The following is a 19,816-nucleotide window of genomic DNA, read 5'->3' as shown; positions in this document are numbered from 1 at the left end:
GGATCCAAAAGGGGCGACCCTTGGTGAGATGAGATGTCTGAAGCCATCAAGCTAGCGACAGGCGCACCTCCAGAGACAATACCAGCATCTGAGTCCGGATCCGGTGTGGTAACCCATTCCATTTGGATAGAATCAGTCCCTGCAGGGGCCTGGAATGGAACTGGGCATACTCTACCATGTCGAACGCCGACACCGTGGACCCTAGAACCCTCATTGCCGAGTGAACAAACACCCGGCAACTCCTCAGGCAACTGCGCACTCGTAGTTGTAGGGAGGAAATCTTTTCTGGAGTCAGAAAGATCCTTTACTGACAATTATCCAGGAGGGCTCCCAAATGAACCATCCTTTACGATGGAATAAGGGAGGACTATTTCCAGGTTATCAGCCACCCGTGCGCTTGCAGACAAGCGATAGTCAGGTGCAGATGTTGTAGAAGTACCTCCGGAGAGCTTGCCAGCAATAGGAGGTCGTCGATATACGGCAGAAGCCGTATATCCTGTCTGCGCAAATGGGCAGCCATGACAGCCATAATTTTGGTGAATACCCTTGGAGCCGTGGAGATTCCAAAGAGCAGAGCCTGAAATTGGAAGTGGTGTGACGAATAGCAAACCGCAGATACCGCTGGTGTGAATGCGCTATAGGAACATGGAGGTAAGTGTCCTGGATGTCCAGGGAGACCATGTAATCCCCCGGTTACATAGCCAGAATGATGGAACGCAAAGTTTCCATCCTGAATTTGGGCACTCTTCAGGAACTATTCAGCGATTTTAGGTTGAGGATAGGCCGATGAGACCTATTGGGTTTCTGAACCAGAAACAGAGAAGAGTAGTAACCCGTCCCGCATTGAGAAAGCGGAACGGGAACAATGACCCCTGCTTTCAGCAAAGACTCTACAGCTCCCTGAATCTTCAAGGTCTTGGTCTCGTCCTGAGAAGAACTTGTGCAAAAGAACTGGTGGGGAGGTCTGTAACGAAAGGAAAGGGCGTACCCCTGAGAGACCACTTCTCATACCTAAGCATCCGTGGTGGTAGTGCACCAGCACTGGGCGAATTGAAGAAGTTAGCCTCCCACTCTGGGATCCCCCAGAGGGAGGCCCGTCCCATCAGGCGGACTGTTTATCCTCTGGCTTGGAAGCAGGGCGTCTTGCGCTCCTGGCCTGCTTCTTTGGTTGCCGAATGCCTTGGGAAGGACTGACCCTTGGGTTCGAAAGGACTGAAAAGCAGAGGTCCTAGCCTTAGAAGGCGCAGCCACCGATGGTAGAAAAGCTGACTTTGCCAGGGTATCTACAATTTTGTCCAGGTCTGGACCAAACAATATCTCCCCATTAAAGGGTAAGGCCTCCAGGCCTTTCTTGGAATCCGCATCCGCTCTCCAAGAACGTAGCCAAAAAGAGCGGCGAGCAGACACAGCTGCAGCCGAAACTCTGGAAGTCAGAAGACTGGCACCCAAAGCCGCTTTACCAATATAGGAAGCGGCATCCCTCATCTGTCCCACTAAAGCTCTCTGACCCTCCGGAGCTTCCTCAGGAAAGGTATCTTCCAGTACATTGGCCCAGCTTTCAATGGTTTTAGCCACCCAAGAGATGGCCATGGACGGACGGGCCACAGCCAAAGAGAAAATAGATTGATTTTAAACGTCTCCACCTTCCTGTCTGCGGGATCCTTTAGGGATGACATGGGAGGCATAGGCAAGATAGCACTCTTGATTAAGCGAGTTACATAAGAATCCACCGCAGAGCGGAGTTTCCCACTTTTTGCAATGACTTGCAGGAAACAGATAACTAGACGCTAAACGTTTCTGCGGCTGGAACCTTTTACTAGGTGACTGCCAAGCCATATGATAAGTCAGTTGGTCAGATAGAGCAAAAACAGCCAAAGTCACTTTTCCCTGCTTAAAATTTGGGTATTTGGATTTAAGGGCCAGTGCATCATCCTCTATATCAAGGATGGATCGCACAGCCCTTACAAATGCCGGCACATTAATGGAAGATTTAGTTTCCACTTCCCGGACATGGGAATCCGAGTCAGAGTCCTCAGGCAATTCCCCATCATCTGAGGATGCATCAGAGTCTGACAGTTGCGTAGACTGGGACGACATAACAGGGCGTTTAGACGCCTTCTGAGGCTTGTCACTCCGAAGCATAATCTGAAAGGCTGAAGATGAAGCCGCCAAACTCTGGCCTGAACTGGAGAACACATCCACCCAAGGGGGTTGACCCGCTTGAAGGAGTCTCTGAAAGGGAATGGACAGTGGCCCTGATTCAGACCCGCTCGCGAGCGCATCGATGTTGGCCCAGTGCGCATGCGCACGACGGAGCTGGCTCCGTTGAGCACATGCGCGAGACCCGGATAGCGAAGGGCAAGCCATCGCTCCAGGTCTCGCTACAAAGGGGGCGTGCTGTCGATGTTGAGTGACAGCATGCCGCCTTTGGTGGGCGGGCTGGGGCCGTGTCTGCCCAAACGGAGGCGTTCCCATGGGAACACCTACCGTCTAGGGCCGGCCCCACTGACATCACAAGTGATGTCAGTGGGAGTGCTTTTGGCTCTGTCTGAGCCAAACTTGCGGCAACGAGACCCTACCCGCAAGGGTCTCGTCGCAAGCCCGATGGTCTTGACCATCGCGACCATCTTCCTGGCCGCTCGCTATAGCTGTGGGTGGTTACTCACAGCTATGCGAGCGACCAGGAGGCCGCCCCCCCAAAAAAAAAAAAGAGAAGGATGTCTCTGAATCAGGGCCAGAGTTCTGAGTCACTGGGGAAGACTGAATATATATAGGTAACCCTGTATATGGACTAACAGTCTGAGGCCCAGGGGAAGACTGTAATAATTGCGGTATACCCTGTGATGAGAGGATGGCTGGTTGGGGTAACCCCATATGGGGGAGAGCAGCTGGGACCGCCAGACGGTCCGCGATGTATGCCAGCACCTGTGAAAACACCGCCCAAGGAGGGTCCTGTCCCGAAATTGGGGGGTTAGAGGGACCAGGTAACTGATGGCCCATCCTGTGATAAATCCTCCTTATTGACCCCTGCAAAGCAGCGTCTGCAGGAGAACATAGTGGGTGCCACGGAGCGCTCAACTATATATATCACTATAGGGAAGTTCAGTGGTCCACTCCTGGTGCACCCACAAGCATGCAACACACAGGTCCACAGATATGGTACAGTGTAGCACGCAACTGTATGTGACTGACCTCAGCAATACGTGAATTTATATAAGTGAGATCCAAGAAAAGCCCTTTAAATACACACCTGCCAGGGCCGTAGGAGAAGGAGAGGGATAGGTATAGACTGACAGTATTTAGAAATAAAGCACAGACAGTCAGCACTAGCAAAAGTCACATACAGTGCAGAAAGTAATACTCACTGCACCTTGTCACTACAATCACCCTGCCCAGATTCAGTGTCTGGGAGGGCTATTAGTGCTGTGTACACTGTCCTAGCAGGGGAGAGGTACACAGGGGGACCGTCCACGCGCTGCCCGAGATCTGCGCAGCCACTGGGAGAAGATGGCTGCCGGAGACCTCAGAGGAGGAGTGGCCGAAGAAGGAAGCAGCTCAGCGACGCCAGACCAGAGCAGAAGGACGTGCTGAGGGGAGGAGCCACTAGACAGGGAAGGCTGCCCCCCCTGGTTAGCAATTAACCCCCGGGACACCAGCTCCCGCTGCCGGCATAACTCCCGGGTGGACTAGTGGTCACGTGGGGTATGCCTCCGGAGAGGGCGGCCCGCCGCCACTGCTAGTGCCTCCGGTCTGTCCCCGGAGGCAGGAGACTGCATGCACTCGCGGTGACCCGCGATTCTTACCTGTTCCCCGGTGATCCGGCTGCAGCCTTCGGATACCCCCAGAGCCCGGCTAGTACAGACTCTGGGGTCCCACCGCGAACCCCAGATCTGTACTGGCGTCGCCGGCGGGGTGTAGGAGCGGCAGCTTGGACGTCCGCTGGACAGTCCGATGCTGCCACTCTTAAGAGTACACCAACTTAAACTGAGGAGCCTGTGGCTCGGGGGCGGGGTATAGAGGAGGATGGACCCAGTGCATCCTGGGAGCTAAAGCTTTAACTGCGTGGTGCCCGTGGATCCAGATCCAGCTATACCCCAAGGTCAACCCTGTGGACCCTGAAGAAGAAATAAACAGACAGCAGTGCTAGCACAAGTCACATACAATGCAGTGTATACAATATAACTGCAGTGGGCACTAAATTCAACTACACAGAGCGCAGTACTGGAGGGAATAACAAGGCAGGCCAGGCATCGTTGCTGTTGCCAGGTAGGTACTGAGTGGAGAGTCACCAGAAGTCCCAATGAGGAAACACAAGCACTAGACTGATAAAGCCCCTCATGGGTGACTTCACAATGCAGTGAGAGAAAACAGGCACAGAGTGTATTACAGTCCCATTGCCCTCTGTGTTACCATCCTGTGTTATACTCTGCATCCTAGTAGAGATCTGTGAGCTGGACACAGCAGGGGATATCCTGGAGCAGGACGCCTGGGGATGGTGCCTGGTATTGTCTCCCAGTCAGAACTTCCACTTAGGAAAGAACTTCTTGCCAGACTAAGGGGGGAGGTTGGCCTAAAAAAAAAAACAGGGGAATTCCAGCACCAATATGAGATGTTCAGATATAAACCAGGAAGGTAAAATACACAGCTCAGGGATAAAAGGGGGCCTGGGCTGTACATCCCAATCTTAAACATAATAAGTAGTGCCACATGCTGAGACCTAGAGTTCTAATGCAGGAAAAGAAAGTCAGGTTATATCACTGATACAGCTTCACTACAGACCATACAATGAGAAGTCACTGATATATTGGTGTTTCCACCTACCTGATCCCCCTGTGGGACTCTGTGATTCTCCTCTGTATCATCCTGGGAATGAAGAGGACGGGGACATCTCTCTGGGGTATTCCTGTTACTGGCCCCATCTGTAGGAGACACACAGTGACTGATTACACTGTATATATGTGATTATCAGATGATGTGTATATAGGTGGTCCTGAAACGCGTGTTATCAGGCGGATATTTTGCACCAAGGATATGGCTAGTGTAAGTGCGCCCACACAATGAGAACGACTATGAAACCAAGCGTACAGATAATGGTGTTCCGGCGACAGAGAGGCGGACAACTGTACACATGAGCGAATTAACCATTGCTTTCCATGCACGTAATGCGGGAACAGTTACAGAAAACTTGAGCACAACTCTGCATAGACCCCTAAGTGTGGGAGAGATGTATCAAACCTTGGAGAGGGATACAGTGGAGAGAGATAAGTACCAACCAATCAGCTTCTGTCATTTTTCCGGCTGTATTTGCTGGGTACACACTGGGCGATATATCGGCCGTTCAATCAAACGCCCGATATTTTGCGAGCTCGTCGGCAGATGTGTACCCCCGATACGTCACGTGGGTGCACGCAGCACTGGTGGAGGAGCTGGTCTGGGAATGTGGTCACTAGCCCTATCCTTAGCATCACAGATACTCGGCTGTGCTGGACCTCTTATGGTGTAAATGATCCTCTGCATTCCCCTCCTATAAGGTTTTACAGTATGACTGTGGGTCATAGGCATAAGCGACATGATCTCCTCGGCCTCCATGTGTTTGTGTTCCAATTTCCTTCTGTGATACTTCTTCTAGGAGCGGAATCTCTTGGGTGGGCAGCCAGCTCTACCGGTGTTAGTCAGCCATGTTATGGAGCAAGAGGTCCTTCTGGGAGTCCTCACAGTCTCCTCTGGTTGTTGTCGCTGTTCGTCTCTGGGCAACATTGTAACAGGGAGCGACCTAATTCCTCCTGTCCTGTTTCAGCTAACAGCAGACAGGCTGAATGCTCAAGTTGTAGTTTTAATACTCTGCCTTTTGGGTGATGTCCTAGGTCTCCTCTCTTCTGGGGTGGAGGAGGTTCTGGCTGTTTGGATAAGGGCCACAGATCTGGTATCTAGTTGTAGGCTACATAGGGGGGTGTTGGTATCCGGTTTAGGTGATACACACAGTCTCTGCTCTGTTTTCCCACCAACCAATCATCAATCCTTTTGTTTGTGGTGGCTGCCGAGCTGCTAATTGCCATAGAAGTCTACACTCTTCAGTTGGGTATGGTCCATCAGGGCCATGGATGCAGGATTATACACCACAGAGTGTGGGGAGGAGACTGGTCAGATCTCTAGGCTGGTAACACACAGTGACATGATGTGAGGGGGAGAGCAGGAGTATAATAGGGGCTAATGGCTCCTGATGTATGAGATACACCAGAGAGTGTGGGGAGGAGACTGGTCAGATCTCTAGGCTGGTAACACACAGTGACATGATGTGAGGGGGATAGCAGGAGTATAATAGGGGCTGATGGCTCCTGACTCCCCCACTTTATCCTCATTAGTCTAAACTGACAGAGGAGGGTGTAGGATAAGAGATTGCTGTAGTGACAGAGGAGGATATAGGATAAGAGATTGCTGTAGTGACAGAGGAGGGTGTAGGATAAGAGATTGCTGTAGTGACAGAGGAGGGTGTAGGATAAGAGATTGCTGTAATGACAGAGGAGGGTGTAGGATAAGAGATTGCTGTAGTGACAGAGGAAGGTGTAGGATAAGAGATTGCTGTAGTGACAGAGGAAGGTGTACGATGAGAGATTGCTGTAGTGACAGAGGAAGGTGTACGATGAGAGATTGCTGTAGTGACAGAGGAAGGTGTAGGATAAGAGATTGCTGTAGTGACAGAGGAAGGTGTAGGATGAGAGATTGCTGTAGTGACAGAGGAGGGTGTAGGATAAGAGAGTGCTGTAGTGACAGAGGAGGGTGTAGGATAAGAGAGTGCTGTAGTGACAGAGGAGGGTGTAGGATAAGAGAGTGCTGTAGTGACAGAGGAGGGTGTAGGATAAGAGATTGCTGTAGTGACAGAGGAAGGTGTAGGATAAGAGATTGCTGTAGTGACAGAGGAAGGTGTAGGATGAGAGATTGCTGTAGTGACAGAGGAAGGTGTACGATGAGAGATTGCTGTAGTGACAGAGGAGGGTGTAGGATAAGAGATGGCTGTAGTGACAGAGGAGGGTGTAGGATAAGAGATTGTAGTGACAGAGGAGGGTGTAGGATAAGAGATTGCTGTAGTGACAGAGGAGGGTGTAGGATAAGAGATTGCTGTAGTGACAGAGGAGGGTGTAGGATAAGAGAGTGCTGTAGTGACAGAGGAGGGTGTAGAATAAGAGTGCTGCAGTGACAGAGGAGGGTGTAGGATAAGAGAATGCTGTAGTGACAGAGGAGGGTGTAGGATAAGAGATTGCTGTAGTGACAGAACAAGGAGAATATGTGACTGTTCTGTACTTAGTGATTATTACTCACCTGTGCTGATAGCTGTAGGGATTTCCTCCTCCTTACACTGCTGATCACCTCTCACATAAGTCTCCTCTTCCTCTTTTATATTTTCCACTTTGAAATCAGTCAGGTATTCACCCTGCATAATCACAATACAATAAATAAGAGTTTAATAGTGTCCGATTTAATAAATTAAGATAAACCCCTTTATGGCTGTTATCTTATACCTTTCCCTAAACCTTTAATTTTTTATATGTATAATTCAGATTTGCTGTGTGTCCCTTATACATTAGTAACAGTGAAATAAATCTGTATTAGAAGCACATGCATTATGCTGGAGGGAATAACAAGTGATATGATACATGATGGAAAGGGAAGGCAGAATACACAGCTCAGTGATACCCTGACATTACACTGTAGCTCTATTACACAGGTATCACCTTTCCCCCTATACAGACACCTGCAGCTCCTCCCACATTGTCAGTGTCCTGATGGAAGCTGATAAAGGTCACAAAGCTCACACTGAGTTGCTGTGACCTCACTGTCCTGTGTATGAATGACCCAATCCTCATAGTGCTTCTGTACAGCAAGTCTGCCAGGCTGTCACTCAGTCTCTGCCTGCTTACACAGAGAAGCTCAAATAGATTTAGAAAACAATGAAAATAACATTTGATAATGTCAGATTTAATACACTGAGATTAAATAAGAGATTGTCAGGTTGTTACATTGATACAACCTCACTACAGATCATACAATGAGAAGTCACTGATATATTGGTGTCTCCACCTACCTGATCCTCCTGTGGGACACTGTGATTCTCCTCTGTATTATCCTGGGAATAAAGAGGACGGGGACATCTCTCTGGGGTATTCCTGTTACTGGCCCCATCTGTAGGAGACACACAGTGACTGATTACACTGTATATATGTGATTATCAGATGATGTGTATATAGGTGGCCCCATAGCTGCTCTCTCCATTACAGTAAGTGACAGTCTCCCCTTACCCAGTGATGTGAGGGGCCGGTGATTCTCCATCATCACGTCCTTGTACAGACCCCTGTGTCCTTCTATATACTCCCACTCCTCCATGGAGAAATAGACAGTGACGTCCTCACACCTTATAGGAACCTGACACACACAATGATACAGTCATCACCCAGACACATCCCCTGGTGTTACTGTATAATGTCCCATTCCCAGCAGTCACCTCCCCAGTCATCACCCAGACACATCCCCTGGTGTTACTGTATAATGTCCCATTCCCAGCAGTCACCTCTCCAGTCATCACCCAGACACATCCCCTGGTGTTACTGTATAATGTCCCATTCCCAGCAGTCACCTCTCCAGTCATCACCCAGACACATCCCCTGGTGTTACTGTATAATGTTCCATTCCCAGCAGTCACCTCTCCAGTCATCACCCAGACACCTCCCCTGGTGTTACTGTATAATGTCCCATTCCCAGCAGTCACCTCTCCAGTCATCACCCAGACACATCCCCTGGTGTTACTGTATAATGTCCCATTCCCAGCAGTCACCTCTCCAGTCATCACCCAGACACATCCCCTGGTGTTACTGTATAATGTCCCATTCCCAGCAGTCACCTCCCCAGTCATCACCCAGACACATCCCCTGGTGTTACTGTATAATGTCCCATTCCCAGCAGTCACCTCCCCAGTCAGCAGCTGAATGATCTTGTTGGTGAGTTCCAGGATCTTCTGGTCATTGTGTCTCTCATGTATCAGTGAGTGAGGTGGAGGCACCGTGATGGGGCTCTGGGTCCTGCTCAGTCCTCCTGACACACAGGGATGGCTGTTGTCTTAGTTACTATTGTGTAATCCTATGTATCAAGGAGACAGATAAACAAAATAGCATAAAAAGAGTAGACACCCTTCACTTGCTCACAGTTTCATTACTTACGGCCAATATACTGTTACAATGGGATGTAGTCGGCATCCTGAAGGTAAGCATCTGGGTGCAGGGGAGGGTAGCGTTAGGAAGTGGGGTTAGGTTTAGGGTGCGGGGAAGGGGAGGTTAGGTTTAGGGTGCGGGGAAGGGGAGGTTAGGTTTAGGGTGCGGGGAAGGGGAGGTTAGGTTTAGGGTGCGGGGAAGGGGAGGTTAGGTTTAGGCACTGGGGAGGGTCGGTTAGGGTAGGGGATAGAAAAGTACTCACTGTATGGTTATATGGGTGTCGGGATCCTGGCTGTCGGGATGCCGCTGTCTGTATTCTGAACAGCGGCATCCCGACAGCCGGGATATCATACCCAACCCCGTTACTATTACATACAGTCTCATAAAATCAGACAATGCTTAACTACAACAAAACATTAGGACAAGCTGCACAGGCACAAGAACATAACCAGAGACCCCACTGCGACACGCTCCATGCTGTAGGGACACTACTTTCCCATAGGAACACAGAGCCTGATTCAGACCCTCTCGCAAGCCGCCGCTCGCTCCTGGCTGATGCCATGCAATTGCGCATGCATCGTAGTCCGCGAACTAGTCCGAGCGATCGGGAAGCGCTAGCATAGACAGCCCAGCAGAGTGAATGACAGGAGAGGCCGTTTGTGGGTGGTGACAGGAGCAGGCCACTGGAAACGGGGGAGTGGAGGTGCGACGCAGGCGTGCATGAGCAACTTAACGCCGTTTCAGAGGCGTGCATAATTAACAGGCAGCGTCATAGTACACGTCACCTGGTTGAATTATACACTGAAGTGCTCGCAGTGCTTGCGGTAAGGTACAGTCAACTGCAAGCGCTGCGGTCTGTTCCGATGGAATCCGATGTACCGATGGCTGCATACACCTTCCTGGAGATGACGTGCACTAGTGGGCGGCTAAAGACAGGTTGGTGGAGTCTGCATACACAAAGTGATCGCACGCCAAGACATAGTGGGCGTGCTTATGCCTTGCCGTGCGATCGCCTGCCTTGACGTCACTTAGCTGAATTTTAATACGCTGGGAGCGAGCATCGGCGTCTAGCGAGCGGTTCTGAATCAGGCCCACAATCTGCACAATATCCCGCAGTTTTGTAAAAGGAGGATGTTGTACAGCCATAGAGGTCAGAATAAATAGGTGTAATAGGAAGACTCTACAGGCACTTCCTACAAACTGCCACCTTACAAGCAGATTCCCACTAAGCCCCACTCTATCCATCTCTCCACTCCAAAACAATCTCACAACCACAGTCCAGCAAACCCGACAAACTCAGTCAGAACACTCTGACCCGCTCTCATGTGCCCTCTGGAATGCCTTGTTATTCTGTAACAAACTGGCTCTCATGCATGACTTTTTCATATCCATATATGCTGAATGTCCTAGCCATCAATGAATGCTGGATCTCCGGATCAGACACTACTTCTCCTGCTGCCTTCTCCTCTGGTGGCCTCTCATTCTCTCATACCCACCACTCTGGTGGTCGGACAAGGTGGCGGTGTGGGGGCCCTCCTATCCCCCAGCTGCTCTATCCAATTCACAACCGTTATTTTCTATATGTCTATATAATGTAGACGGGAGTGGATCACCAGGTCTACAATAAAAAGGTAGACAATGTTTAGGTAGACAATACAAGTTAGAAAGGCAATAGGTCGACAGGGTCAGAAGGTCGACTAGCAAGTTCGACAGGGACAAAAGGTCGACAGGGTCATTAGGTCGCCACACAAATGGTCGACACATGCTTTTGTTTCTTTCTAGCCCTAATCTTCATCCTAACCCTCCCCTTGGTGCCTAACCCTCCATCCTAGTGCCTAACCGTCGGGGTAGGTGCCTAACCCTAACCGTCCCTTCTAGTGCCTAACCCTAACTGTCGGGGTAAGTGCCTAACCCTAACCGTCCTTCCTAGTGCCTAAGCCTAACCATCGCTACTACTGCCTAACCCTTACCCTCAGGTAAGTGCCTAACCCTCCCTCTTGGTGCCTGACCCTAACTGTCCTTCCTAGTGCATAAGCCTAACTGTCCCTACTAGTGCCTAACCCTTACCCTCCGGTAAGTGCCTAACCCTCCCTCCTGGTGCCTGACCCTAACTGTCGGAGTAAGTACCTAACCCTAACAAAAATAAATAAAGTGTTGATCATTTGTGTGTCGACCATTTGTGTGTCGACCTAATGGCTCTGTCGTCCTTCTTACTAGTCGACATTTAGTGTGTCGACCTTCAACCCCTGTCGACTTACTGCCTGTCTAACTTGTATTGTCTACCTTTTTACTGTAGACATAAAGACCGGATACCAATGTAGACTTATGAAATAAAAGCCCCCAAAAAAGAACAGTGAATGTTAAGAATCTTTATAAAGGCGCATACACACTGGACGATGTGTCCAGTAGGAGACACCAGCAGTGGCGGGCCCAGCAACGGTAAGTGCATACACACTTGCCGATGCCGGCAACGACGAATGATGGCTGGGGGGGAGGCAAGGCCATGCTGCATTCGGAAGCATGGCATCGCTAACGATATTGCTAGATTGAGCTGCATATTCAGGCGACTGGAAATATCATTAACAACCCACGGGAGTGCGCATTGTCCGTTGTTTACTGCATACACACTGAACGATATATCGTTCAACGATATTGTTATTGTTCACAATTGTCGTCCAGTGTGTATGCAGCTTAAGAGCTCTGTATAATAAAATATAATAATACATATTTTTTTTTTTTCCCAGATGACATTGTGTGAATGATTAGTGTATAAATATATGGTATATGTGATGTAATGATAATATGAGATATGGTAAGAACTTACCCTTGTTATCTCTATTTCTACGAAGTCCATAGGGTTCCACAGGATACCTTGGGTATAGGTGTGACGTCAGTCGCAGGGCACCAAAGAGTTAAGCTTTCAGCCTCCCAGGATGCACTAGGTCCCCCTCCTATACCCCGCCCCCGGGCCAAGGCACCTCAGTTCGTTACCAAGCCATAGGCCGGAGGAGGAGAAGGAAGAGAGAGAACAAAGATCTGGACACATACAAGAATCACATTCTCACCAGAGGGAGACGGAAAACCGGTGACCAGAGCAAAGCCCATCTGCAGCACAGGTGCGACAGGGCGGGAGTCCTGTGGAACCCTATGGACTTCGTAGAAATAGAGATAACAAGGGTAAGTTCTTACCATATCTCATATTTTCTACTTCAGGGTCCATAGGGTATCCACAGGATACCTTGGGGATGTCCCAAAGCAGTATCCTTTAAGGGTGGGGACGCTCCTGTGCAGAAAGGAGAATCCGCCGCCCGAAGGAAGCATCCTGAGAGGCGAAGGTGTCAAACCTGTAATACCTCACGAAGGTATGGACAGAAGACCACGTAGCAGCCTTGCAGATCTGAACTGCCGACGAAGGACCCACAGACCTAGTGGAATGAGCCTTCAGAGAAGGAGGGACCGGTAGGCCTTCATGAAGATAAGCTTCAGAAATAGCCATACGGATCCAGGCTGCCAAAGTTTGCTTTGAAGCAGGCCAACCCTTTTTACGGAAGCCATAGAGGACAAACAAAGCGTCCGACTTCCTAAACGAAGAAGTGCGGTCAACATAAGTCCTTAAGGCCCGCACAACATCCAAAGAGGCCTCACCCACGGAAAGACCCGGTGAGTTAAAGGCCGGAACAACTATTTCCTCGTTAACATGAAACTGGGAAACAACTTTGGGAAGAAACTCGGGCCGAGTGCGGAGCACTGCCCTGTTCCCATGAAAAACCAAGAAAGGGGGTCTACAAAAAAGAGCCCCTAACTCAGAAACACGTCTGGCCGAAGCAATGGCCAGAAGGAAAACAGTCTTAGCTGTTAGCCATTTAATATCCACTGAGCCCAGTGGTTCAAACGGCGGTCCTTGGAGAGCCCTCAGGACCACAGCCAAATCCCAAGGCGCCACAGGTGGAACAAAGGGCGGCTGAATACGGAGAACAACTTGCATAAAGGTGCGCACATCCGGGATTGTAGCAATCCTACAGTGAAACCAGACAGATAGGGCAGAAACCTGTACCTTCAAAGAAGCAAGGCGAAGCCCATGATCTAGTCCCGCTTGCAGGAAGGCGAGAATCCGAGACAGACGAAACTCCCGCGGTGCATAACCTCTCGGTCGACACCACTGGAAGAACGTATGCCACACGCGATGGTATATCCTCGCGGAAGACGGTTTCCGAGCTCGTAACATGGTACGCACCACAGAGCTGGAAAACCCCCGGGACCTCAGCATGGCCGTCTCAACAGCCACGCCGTCAAAGACAGCCGAGTCAGGTCCGGGTGAAGACAAGGACCCTGAGACAGAAGGTCCGGTCGTAGCGGCAACCGCAGAGGACTGTCCATGGACAGACCCTGAAGGTCTGAGAACCAGTGCCGTCTGGGCCACGCGGGAGCTATCAACAGGAGCGTCCCTCCTTCCTGTTTGAATTTCCGGATTACCCATGGAAGAAGGGAGACCGGAGGGAACAGGTATGCGAACCTGAACGTCCACCGGACGGACAGAGCATCCACCAGAGACGCCCCTTCGTCTCTTGTGCGAGACCCGTACACCGGCAACTTGTTGTTGTGCCGGGACGCCATGAGGTCGATTTCTGGAAGACCCCACCTGTCCACCAGTAGTTGAAAAACGTCCGGGTGCAGGGACCATTCCCCTGGATGAACGTCCTGGCGACTTAGAAAGTCCGCCTCCCAATTTAGCACTCCCGGGATGAAGACCGCTGATATGGCCGGAAGATTGCGCTCCGCCCAAACCAGGATCCGAGAGACCTCTACGAGAGCCGCCCGACTGCGAGTTCCTCCTTGCCTGTTTATGTAGGCCACTGTGGTAGCATTGTTCGACTGGATCTGCACCGGGTGACCCTGGAGAAACCGCTGTGCCTGCAGGAGAGCATTGAAGACCGCACGGAGTTCCAAGATATTTATTGGAAACTCCGCTTCTGTCGGCGTCCACCTGCACTGGAACAAGTGTGGACCCGAAACTGCTCCCCAGCCCCGAAGACTGGCGTCCGTTGTCAACAGGACCCAATTTGGAACCCAGAACGGACATCCCTTGTTGAGGTGGGTCGTCTTTAACCACCACGCAAGGGACAGGCGAACCTCCGGGGTGAGCACAATCGTCTGGAACTTCAGAGACTGAGGCAGCCCGTTCCACTTGGACAGGATCAGGTGCTGCAGAGGTCTGGAGTGAAACTGGGCGTATTCCACCATGTCGAACACCGACACCATGGAGCCCAGTAACCTCATCGCCGAGTGTAAGGACATCCGGCGGCTGTACAGACAACTGCGCACCCTTGACTGTAAAGCAGAGATCTTGTCCTCCGTCACGAAGATCCTTTGCTGTCCCGAGTCCAATAAGGCTCCAAGATGCAGAATCCTCTGAGACGGGATTAGAGTGGACTTCTGCCAGTTGATTAGCCAGCCGTGCCGTTGCAGCCGTGCAATGGTCAGGTCCAAGTGGTGTAACAGGAGCTCTGGTGATCCTGCCACCAATAACAGGTCGTCCAAGTACGGCAATATGCGGACTACTTGCAGCCGCAGAGAAGCCGCCATGACCGCCATCACCTTGGTGAAAACACGTGGTGCTGTCGCCAGGCCAAAAGGTAACGCCCGAAACTGGAAGTGGTCGCTGCGGATTGCAAACCGAAGGAACTCTTGATGGCGCAAAAGAATAGGGACATGCAGGTAAGCGTCCTGTATGTCCAATGACACCATGTAGTCCCCAGGTTCCAGCGCCAGAATGATGGACCGTAGGGTCTCCATCCGAAACTTCGGGACCCGCAAAGACTTGTTGAGTGCTTTGAGGTTGAGAATCGGACGATATGACCCATTGGGTTTCTGTACCAAAAATAGATTTAAATAGAAACCCTGGCCCCTCTGGGAGAATGGAATAGACACTATAACTCCAGCCTGGAGCATAGTGTGCAATACCTTCCGCAGCTCCGTAGCCTTGTTCCGGTCTGATGGTAGACCCGTGGTGAAGAATCGAGCCGGGGGTCTGTGCCGGAAGGAGAGGGCGTACCCGTGGGAGACCACCTCCAGAACCCAAGTGTCTGTCGTAGTGAACGACCAACACCGGGAGAACTGCAGCAGGCGGCCTCCCACCCTGGGATCCCCCAAGGGGAGACCCGGACCGTCAGGCCGCAGGCTTGTCATCTGGCTTGGGGGCCGGACGTCTGGTACTCCATGCCTGTTTCCGGGGCTTGACCGATTTCTTAGGGCCAGCCTGTCGAGGAAACGACTGTGGTTTGGGCCTGCCCTGGGCCCTAGATAACCGAAAGGACGATGGTCCAGAACCAGAAGGAGCAGCGGCCGACGGAAGACAAGCAGATTTGGCTGCCGCCAGCGTGGCCACAATCTTATCCAGATCCGGACCGAAGAGAACTTCTCCGGTAAACGGCAACGCTTCCAGACCTTGCTTGGAATCTGCGTCCGCCTTCCAGGATCGCAGCCACAAGGTGCGACGAGCAGCTACCGCTGCTGAAGAAATTCTAGACACCAGAGTACTAATGTCTAGAGCCGCCTCGTTGATGTAGGTGGCCGAATCACGGAGATTGCCAATCAACTCCGCCTGTTCGGCCGGACAGTCGGATTCAAAAGAAGCCTCTAATGAATCCGCCCAGCGCTCCATCGCTCTGGCAACCCAGCAAATGGCCATAGCCGGCCGTGCTGCCCCCCCTGCAAGGGAATAAGCGGACTTCAGGCAGATTTCTACCTTGCGGTCCGTAGCATCCTTAAGGGAGGACATGGATGGCATCGGCAATGTGGCACTACGGACAAGACGGGTCACGTGAGAATCCACCTGTGGAGGGGATTCCCACTTAGCAAAATAATTATCCGCGAACGGATAAGCCACCGCCAGGCGTCTCTGCGGCTGGTATCTTTTGCCAGGTTGTTTCCACGCCTCCTCTAAATGGTCCACCAACTGACCCGAAAGAGGAAAGACTGTGGCATCGCCCTTCACATCTTTGAAAAAGGCATACTTAGATTTAGCCGCTGGGGGAACTTCGTCCTCAATCACCAAGGCTGTGCGGACCGCCCGAATAAGTCCAGGAATATATACTTTGGACTTAGCATCAGCGTCCTTAGTATGGAGAGGTTCCTGATCGTAAGGATCCAGAATCTCCCCATCATCAGACGTCCCTTCGTCATCCTCATAAGGAGCAGACAGAGACGCCACCGGCCTTTTATGAGGCCGCATCACAGACTCCCCTTGCAACACATCCAATAAGTGCTGTACAGAACTCGTCAGGGAGTTAACCCACGCTGGCTCCTGAGAACCCGGGAGCGGGGAAATAGGGAGACTGTGGGGTACCACCAATTGTCGTGGGAACCCCTGCATGGGTGACGACACCACAGACTGCTGGGACAAACCCATCGGAGTAAACGCGGGCTGCGGAGCTAACTGGCCCACTAAAGCTGTTAACGCCTGAGCGAAACAAGCCCAGGGCGGTGCTGTAACCGTAATAGGCCGCGCCATGGACAAACACTGCCGGCAAAGGCCCTCCGCGCTACCCTCCCCCTCCGCTAACGGTACTTTGCACGTGGTACACTGTAGCCGGAGGGGAAAATCACTTTCAGACATGATGGCACAACGTATGTGACCTCTCTCACCAATTAAGTATTAAATAGGCGAGAGACCACCCTGCAGCACCGCACCGCAAGGGCTTTAGCAGAAAGAACAGGGACAGTAATAAAGCTGACAGTTTAGAGAAGAAAAGTTACAGGCAGCGCTAGCACAGTCACATACAATGCAGAGAAATAACAATTCCTGCACTAACAGCGCTGATCACTCAACTACACAGACACAGGGCCTGGTAGGACACAGCGCTGCATACACAGACCTGAGCCACAGCGGAGGAGAGGTATGCGGGGGGACCCAGACCACGATGCTTCCTTCCAGACTTCCAGCAGCGTTCACCATGCGTTGCAGAGAAGATGGCCGCCGAGGAGCAGAGAGAAGCTGGCCTGGGGGAGGAGCGCTGACACAGGGCCAGTCAGCACAGTGCAGAGAGGGCTGTGTGCAGCGGGGGAGGCGCCGGCTGTGAGACAGGGAAGGCGCGCTCCCCTGGCATGCATTTAACCCCTGGGACGCCGCAGCGCTACCGCTCTGCTGCGGTCCGCTGTCCCAGGGGGTAGTGGAAAGCGCAGGTTCAGTACCTGGCTCCACGCTGCAGCCAGTCCTCAGGGAGCCCCCTGCCTGGGGACTTAGGACCATGTGACCAGCGGGGACCCACCGCGGGACCCCGCTGCTTACCTTTGTCCCCCTTGGATCCGGCCATGGTCCGGAACATCTGCGGTCACCGCTAGCTGTGACCCCAGATGCTCACCAGCATCCCCGGATCGGTACCGGCGTTCTGGTACCGGCGGGGTGTAGGGAAGAAAGCATGGACGTCAGGACTGACTGTCCATGCTGTACATCCAGATGTGCAGCCACAGCTGCACTGAAGAAAGCTTCAGGGGCTCTTCTAGCCCCCACTCCGACAGGTGCACCCGACGCCGGCCTGGCACCAAACTAAACTGAGGTGCCTTGGCCCGGGGGCGGGGTATAGGAGGGGGACCTAGTGCATCCTGGGAGGCTGAAAGCTTAACTCTTTGGTGCCCTGCGACTGACGTCACACCTATACCCAAGGTATCCTGTGGATACCCTATGGACCCTGAAGTAGAAATTTGAAATAATATGTATTAAAAAGTTTTTTTTTTACTATGGGCCGTATTCAGTTAGCGGTGATAATATCGGCCGATTTTATCGCACCCGCGATAATTTTTCGCACTGTTATAGTGAGAAACAGGAGAAAAGTTTTCTCCATCTCAGACCTGGAGAAAAATAAATAAATAAGCAAAATCCCTACTTTTGCCTACAACTGTGGGTATTTCTTTCAGAACCCTTTGGATCCCCCCGACTCCCCCCTCCCCCCCCAATGATAAATTACCACCAATTTTTTTTGTAAGTTGCATACTTCGGCGATGTATCGTAATAACAGGACACCATATTCTGCTCCACCTGTATCATAACAGGACACCAGAGTGCGCTCCACCTGTATCATAATAACAGGACACTGGAGTCAGCACCAAATGTACCATAACAGGACACCAGAGTCTGTTTCACACATATCATAATAACAGGACACCATAGTCTGCTCTACCTATGCTATAACACAGTGGTCGGGGAACAGGGGTAAATTACCACATTTGGGGTAAAACTGAAATTCCTGGGGGTAATGGACGGACAGCCGGGCATGCATATGAATAATTGCATGCCCGGCTGTCCGTCCATTACCCCAGGAATGGAGGTCAGTGGCGCCGGGTGCAGCGGCGCACCCGCTGTACCCAGCGTCAGTGACCTCCAGCCCAGCGCCGCAAGGAGGCTCTAAGCCGGACGCCCGCTGAGATGTTATTACCAGCGGGCACCCGGCTCCTTCCCTGCAGCGCGGCGTCAGCTGGAGCTGGAGTTCTCTTCTGAACTCCAGCTTCCGGCTCTCTCCAAGCGCACTATAGCAGCCGGGCAGACAGGACGGCGGCGGATGCAGGAGCAGGGATTACGGGAAGTGTTTTTTTTTTGTTTTGTACAAGCGGCACCATGGGGGCATAACTATGGGGGCACTGCTACAGGGGCATAACTATGAGGGCACTGCTACAGGGGCATAACTATGAGGGCACTGCTACAGTGGCATAACTATGGGGGCACTGCTACAAGGGCATAACTATGGGGGCACTGCTACAGGGGCATAACTGAGGGCACACCTACAGGGGCAGAACTATGAGGGCACACCTACAGGGGCAGAACTATGAGGGCACACCTACAGGGGCAGAACTATTAGGGCACTGCTACAGGGGCAGAACTATGAGGGCACTGCTACAGGGGCAGAACTATGGGAGCACTGCTACAGGGGCAGAACTATGGGAGCACTACTATAGGATTTCCTTCCTTTCAAATCAAGGGGGTAACGTCAGCGTATCTAAATATATTTTGGGGTAAAAGGTAAAAAAGTTCCCTGACCCCTGCTATGACAGGACACTGGAGTCGGCTGTACATATATTACAGATACTGTAACACCAAATCTGCTCCATCTGTATAGTAAATACCATACCGGCTGGTCACTTCCCTGCGCTCACTGCTTCTGTTGCTGCTGCACAACAAATAACGACCAGAAAGAAAGATGTTATCAGGCACACTTCAGGTCTGTGCGTTCCAAAGCAGAAAAACTATAACAAAATGGCCGCCGCCGCGTGTGCAGTCAGTGTCTCCAGAGTCACAGCGGCCTCATTATCACAAGGGGAGTATCACACATCAGTATGCCGGTCATTTCTAATATACAATATGTGGGATCTAAAGATATAATGTCAGGTGACTGTAAAACACTGAAGCTCGGTTGCACGGCAGAATAGATTTCATAAAAGAAATATACAAACCCTTCCCAAAAGGCCACAGTTACACATTTGCATGGACGCGCCCATTTTACCTGCTGAACTACTCCAGGAAGCGTTTGGCAGCTCTGTATCAGGTGGCGCAGGCACGACGACCATTTTATTGAAGCCACTTTGGAACGCACAGACAGGAAGTTCTTTACATCTGCTTCCGGATA

General features: G+C 51.5%; 1 protein-coding gene across 1 annotated transcript in view; it reads right to left on the bottom strand.

The window, feature by feature from the left end:
* The window catches only part of LOC148500799 (uncharacterized), a 39,234-nt gene extending 19,837 nt beyond the window's left edge, over window positions 1–19,397 (bottom strand). The window contains exons 1-6 of the mRNA XM_088451338.1: window positions 19,322–19,397; window positions 8,960–9,129; window positions 8,295–8,418; window positions 8,081–8,178; window positions 7,318–7,429; window positions 4,822–4,919 (exon numbers count right to left, since the gene is read on the bottom strand). Coding sequence (XP_088307464.1) covers window positions 4,822–4,919; window positions 7,318–7,429; window positions 8,081–8,178; window positions 8,295–8,379 — 393 coding nt within the window. The 5' untranslated portion in view covers window positions 8,380–8,418; window positions 8,960–9,129; window positions 19,322–19,397. The remainder of the gene's footprint in view (window positions 1–4,821; window positions 4,920–7,317; window positions 7,430–8,080; window positions 8,179–8,294; window positions 8,419–8,959; window positions 9,130–19,321) is intronic.
* Window positions 19,398–19,816: the final 419 nt, after the last annotated feature.

Source organism: Taudactylus pleione, unplaced genomic scaffold (assembly GCF_031769625.1).
Source record: "Taudactylus pleione unplaced genomic scaffold, aTauple2 ptg000547l, whole genome shotgun sequence".
Lineage (NCBI taxonomy): Eukaryota > Metazoa > Chordata > Amphibia > Anura > Myobatrachidae > Taudactylus > Taudactylus pleione.
Note: the sequence above shows the minus strand (reverse complement) of the source record. Positions and strands in the feature narration are given on the sequence as shown.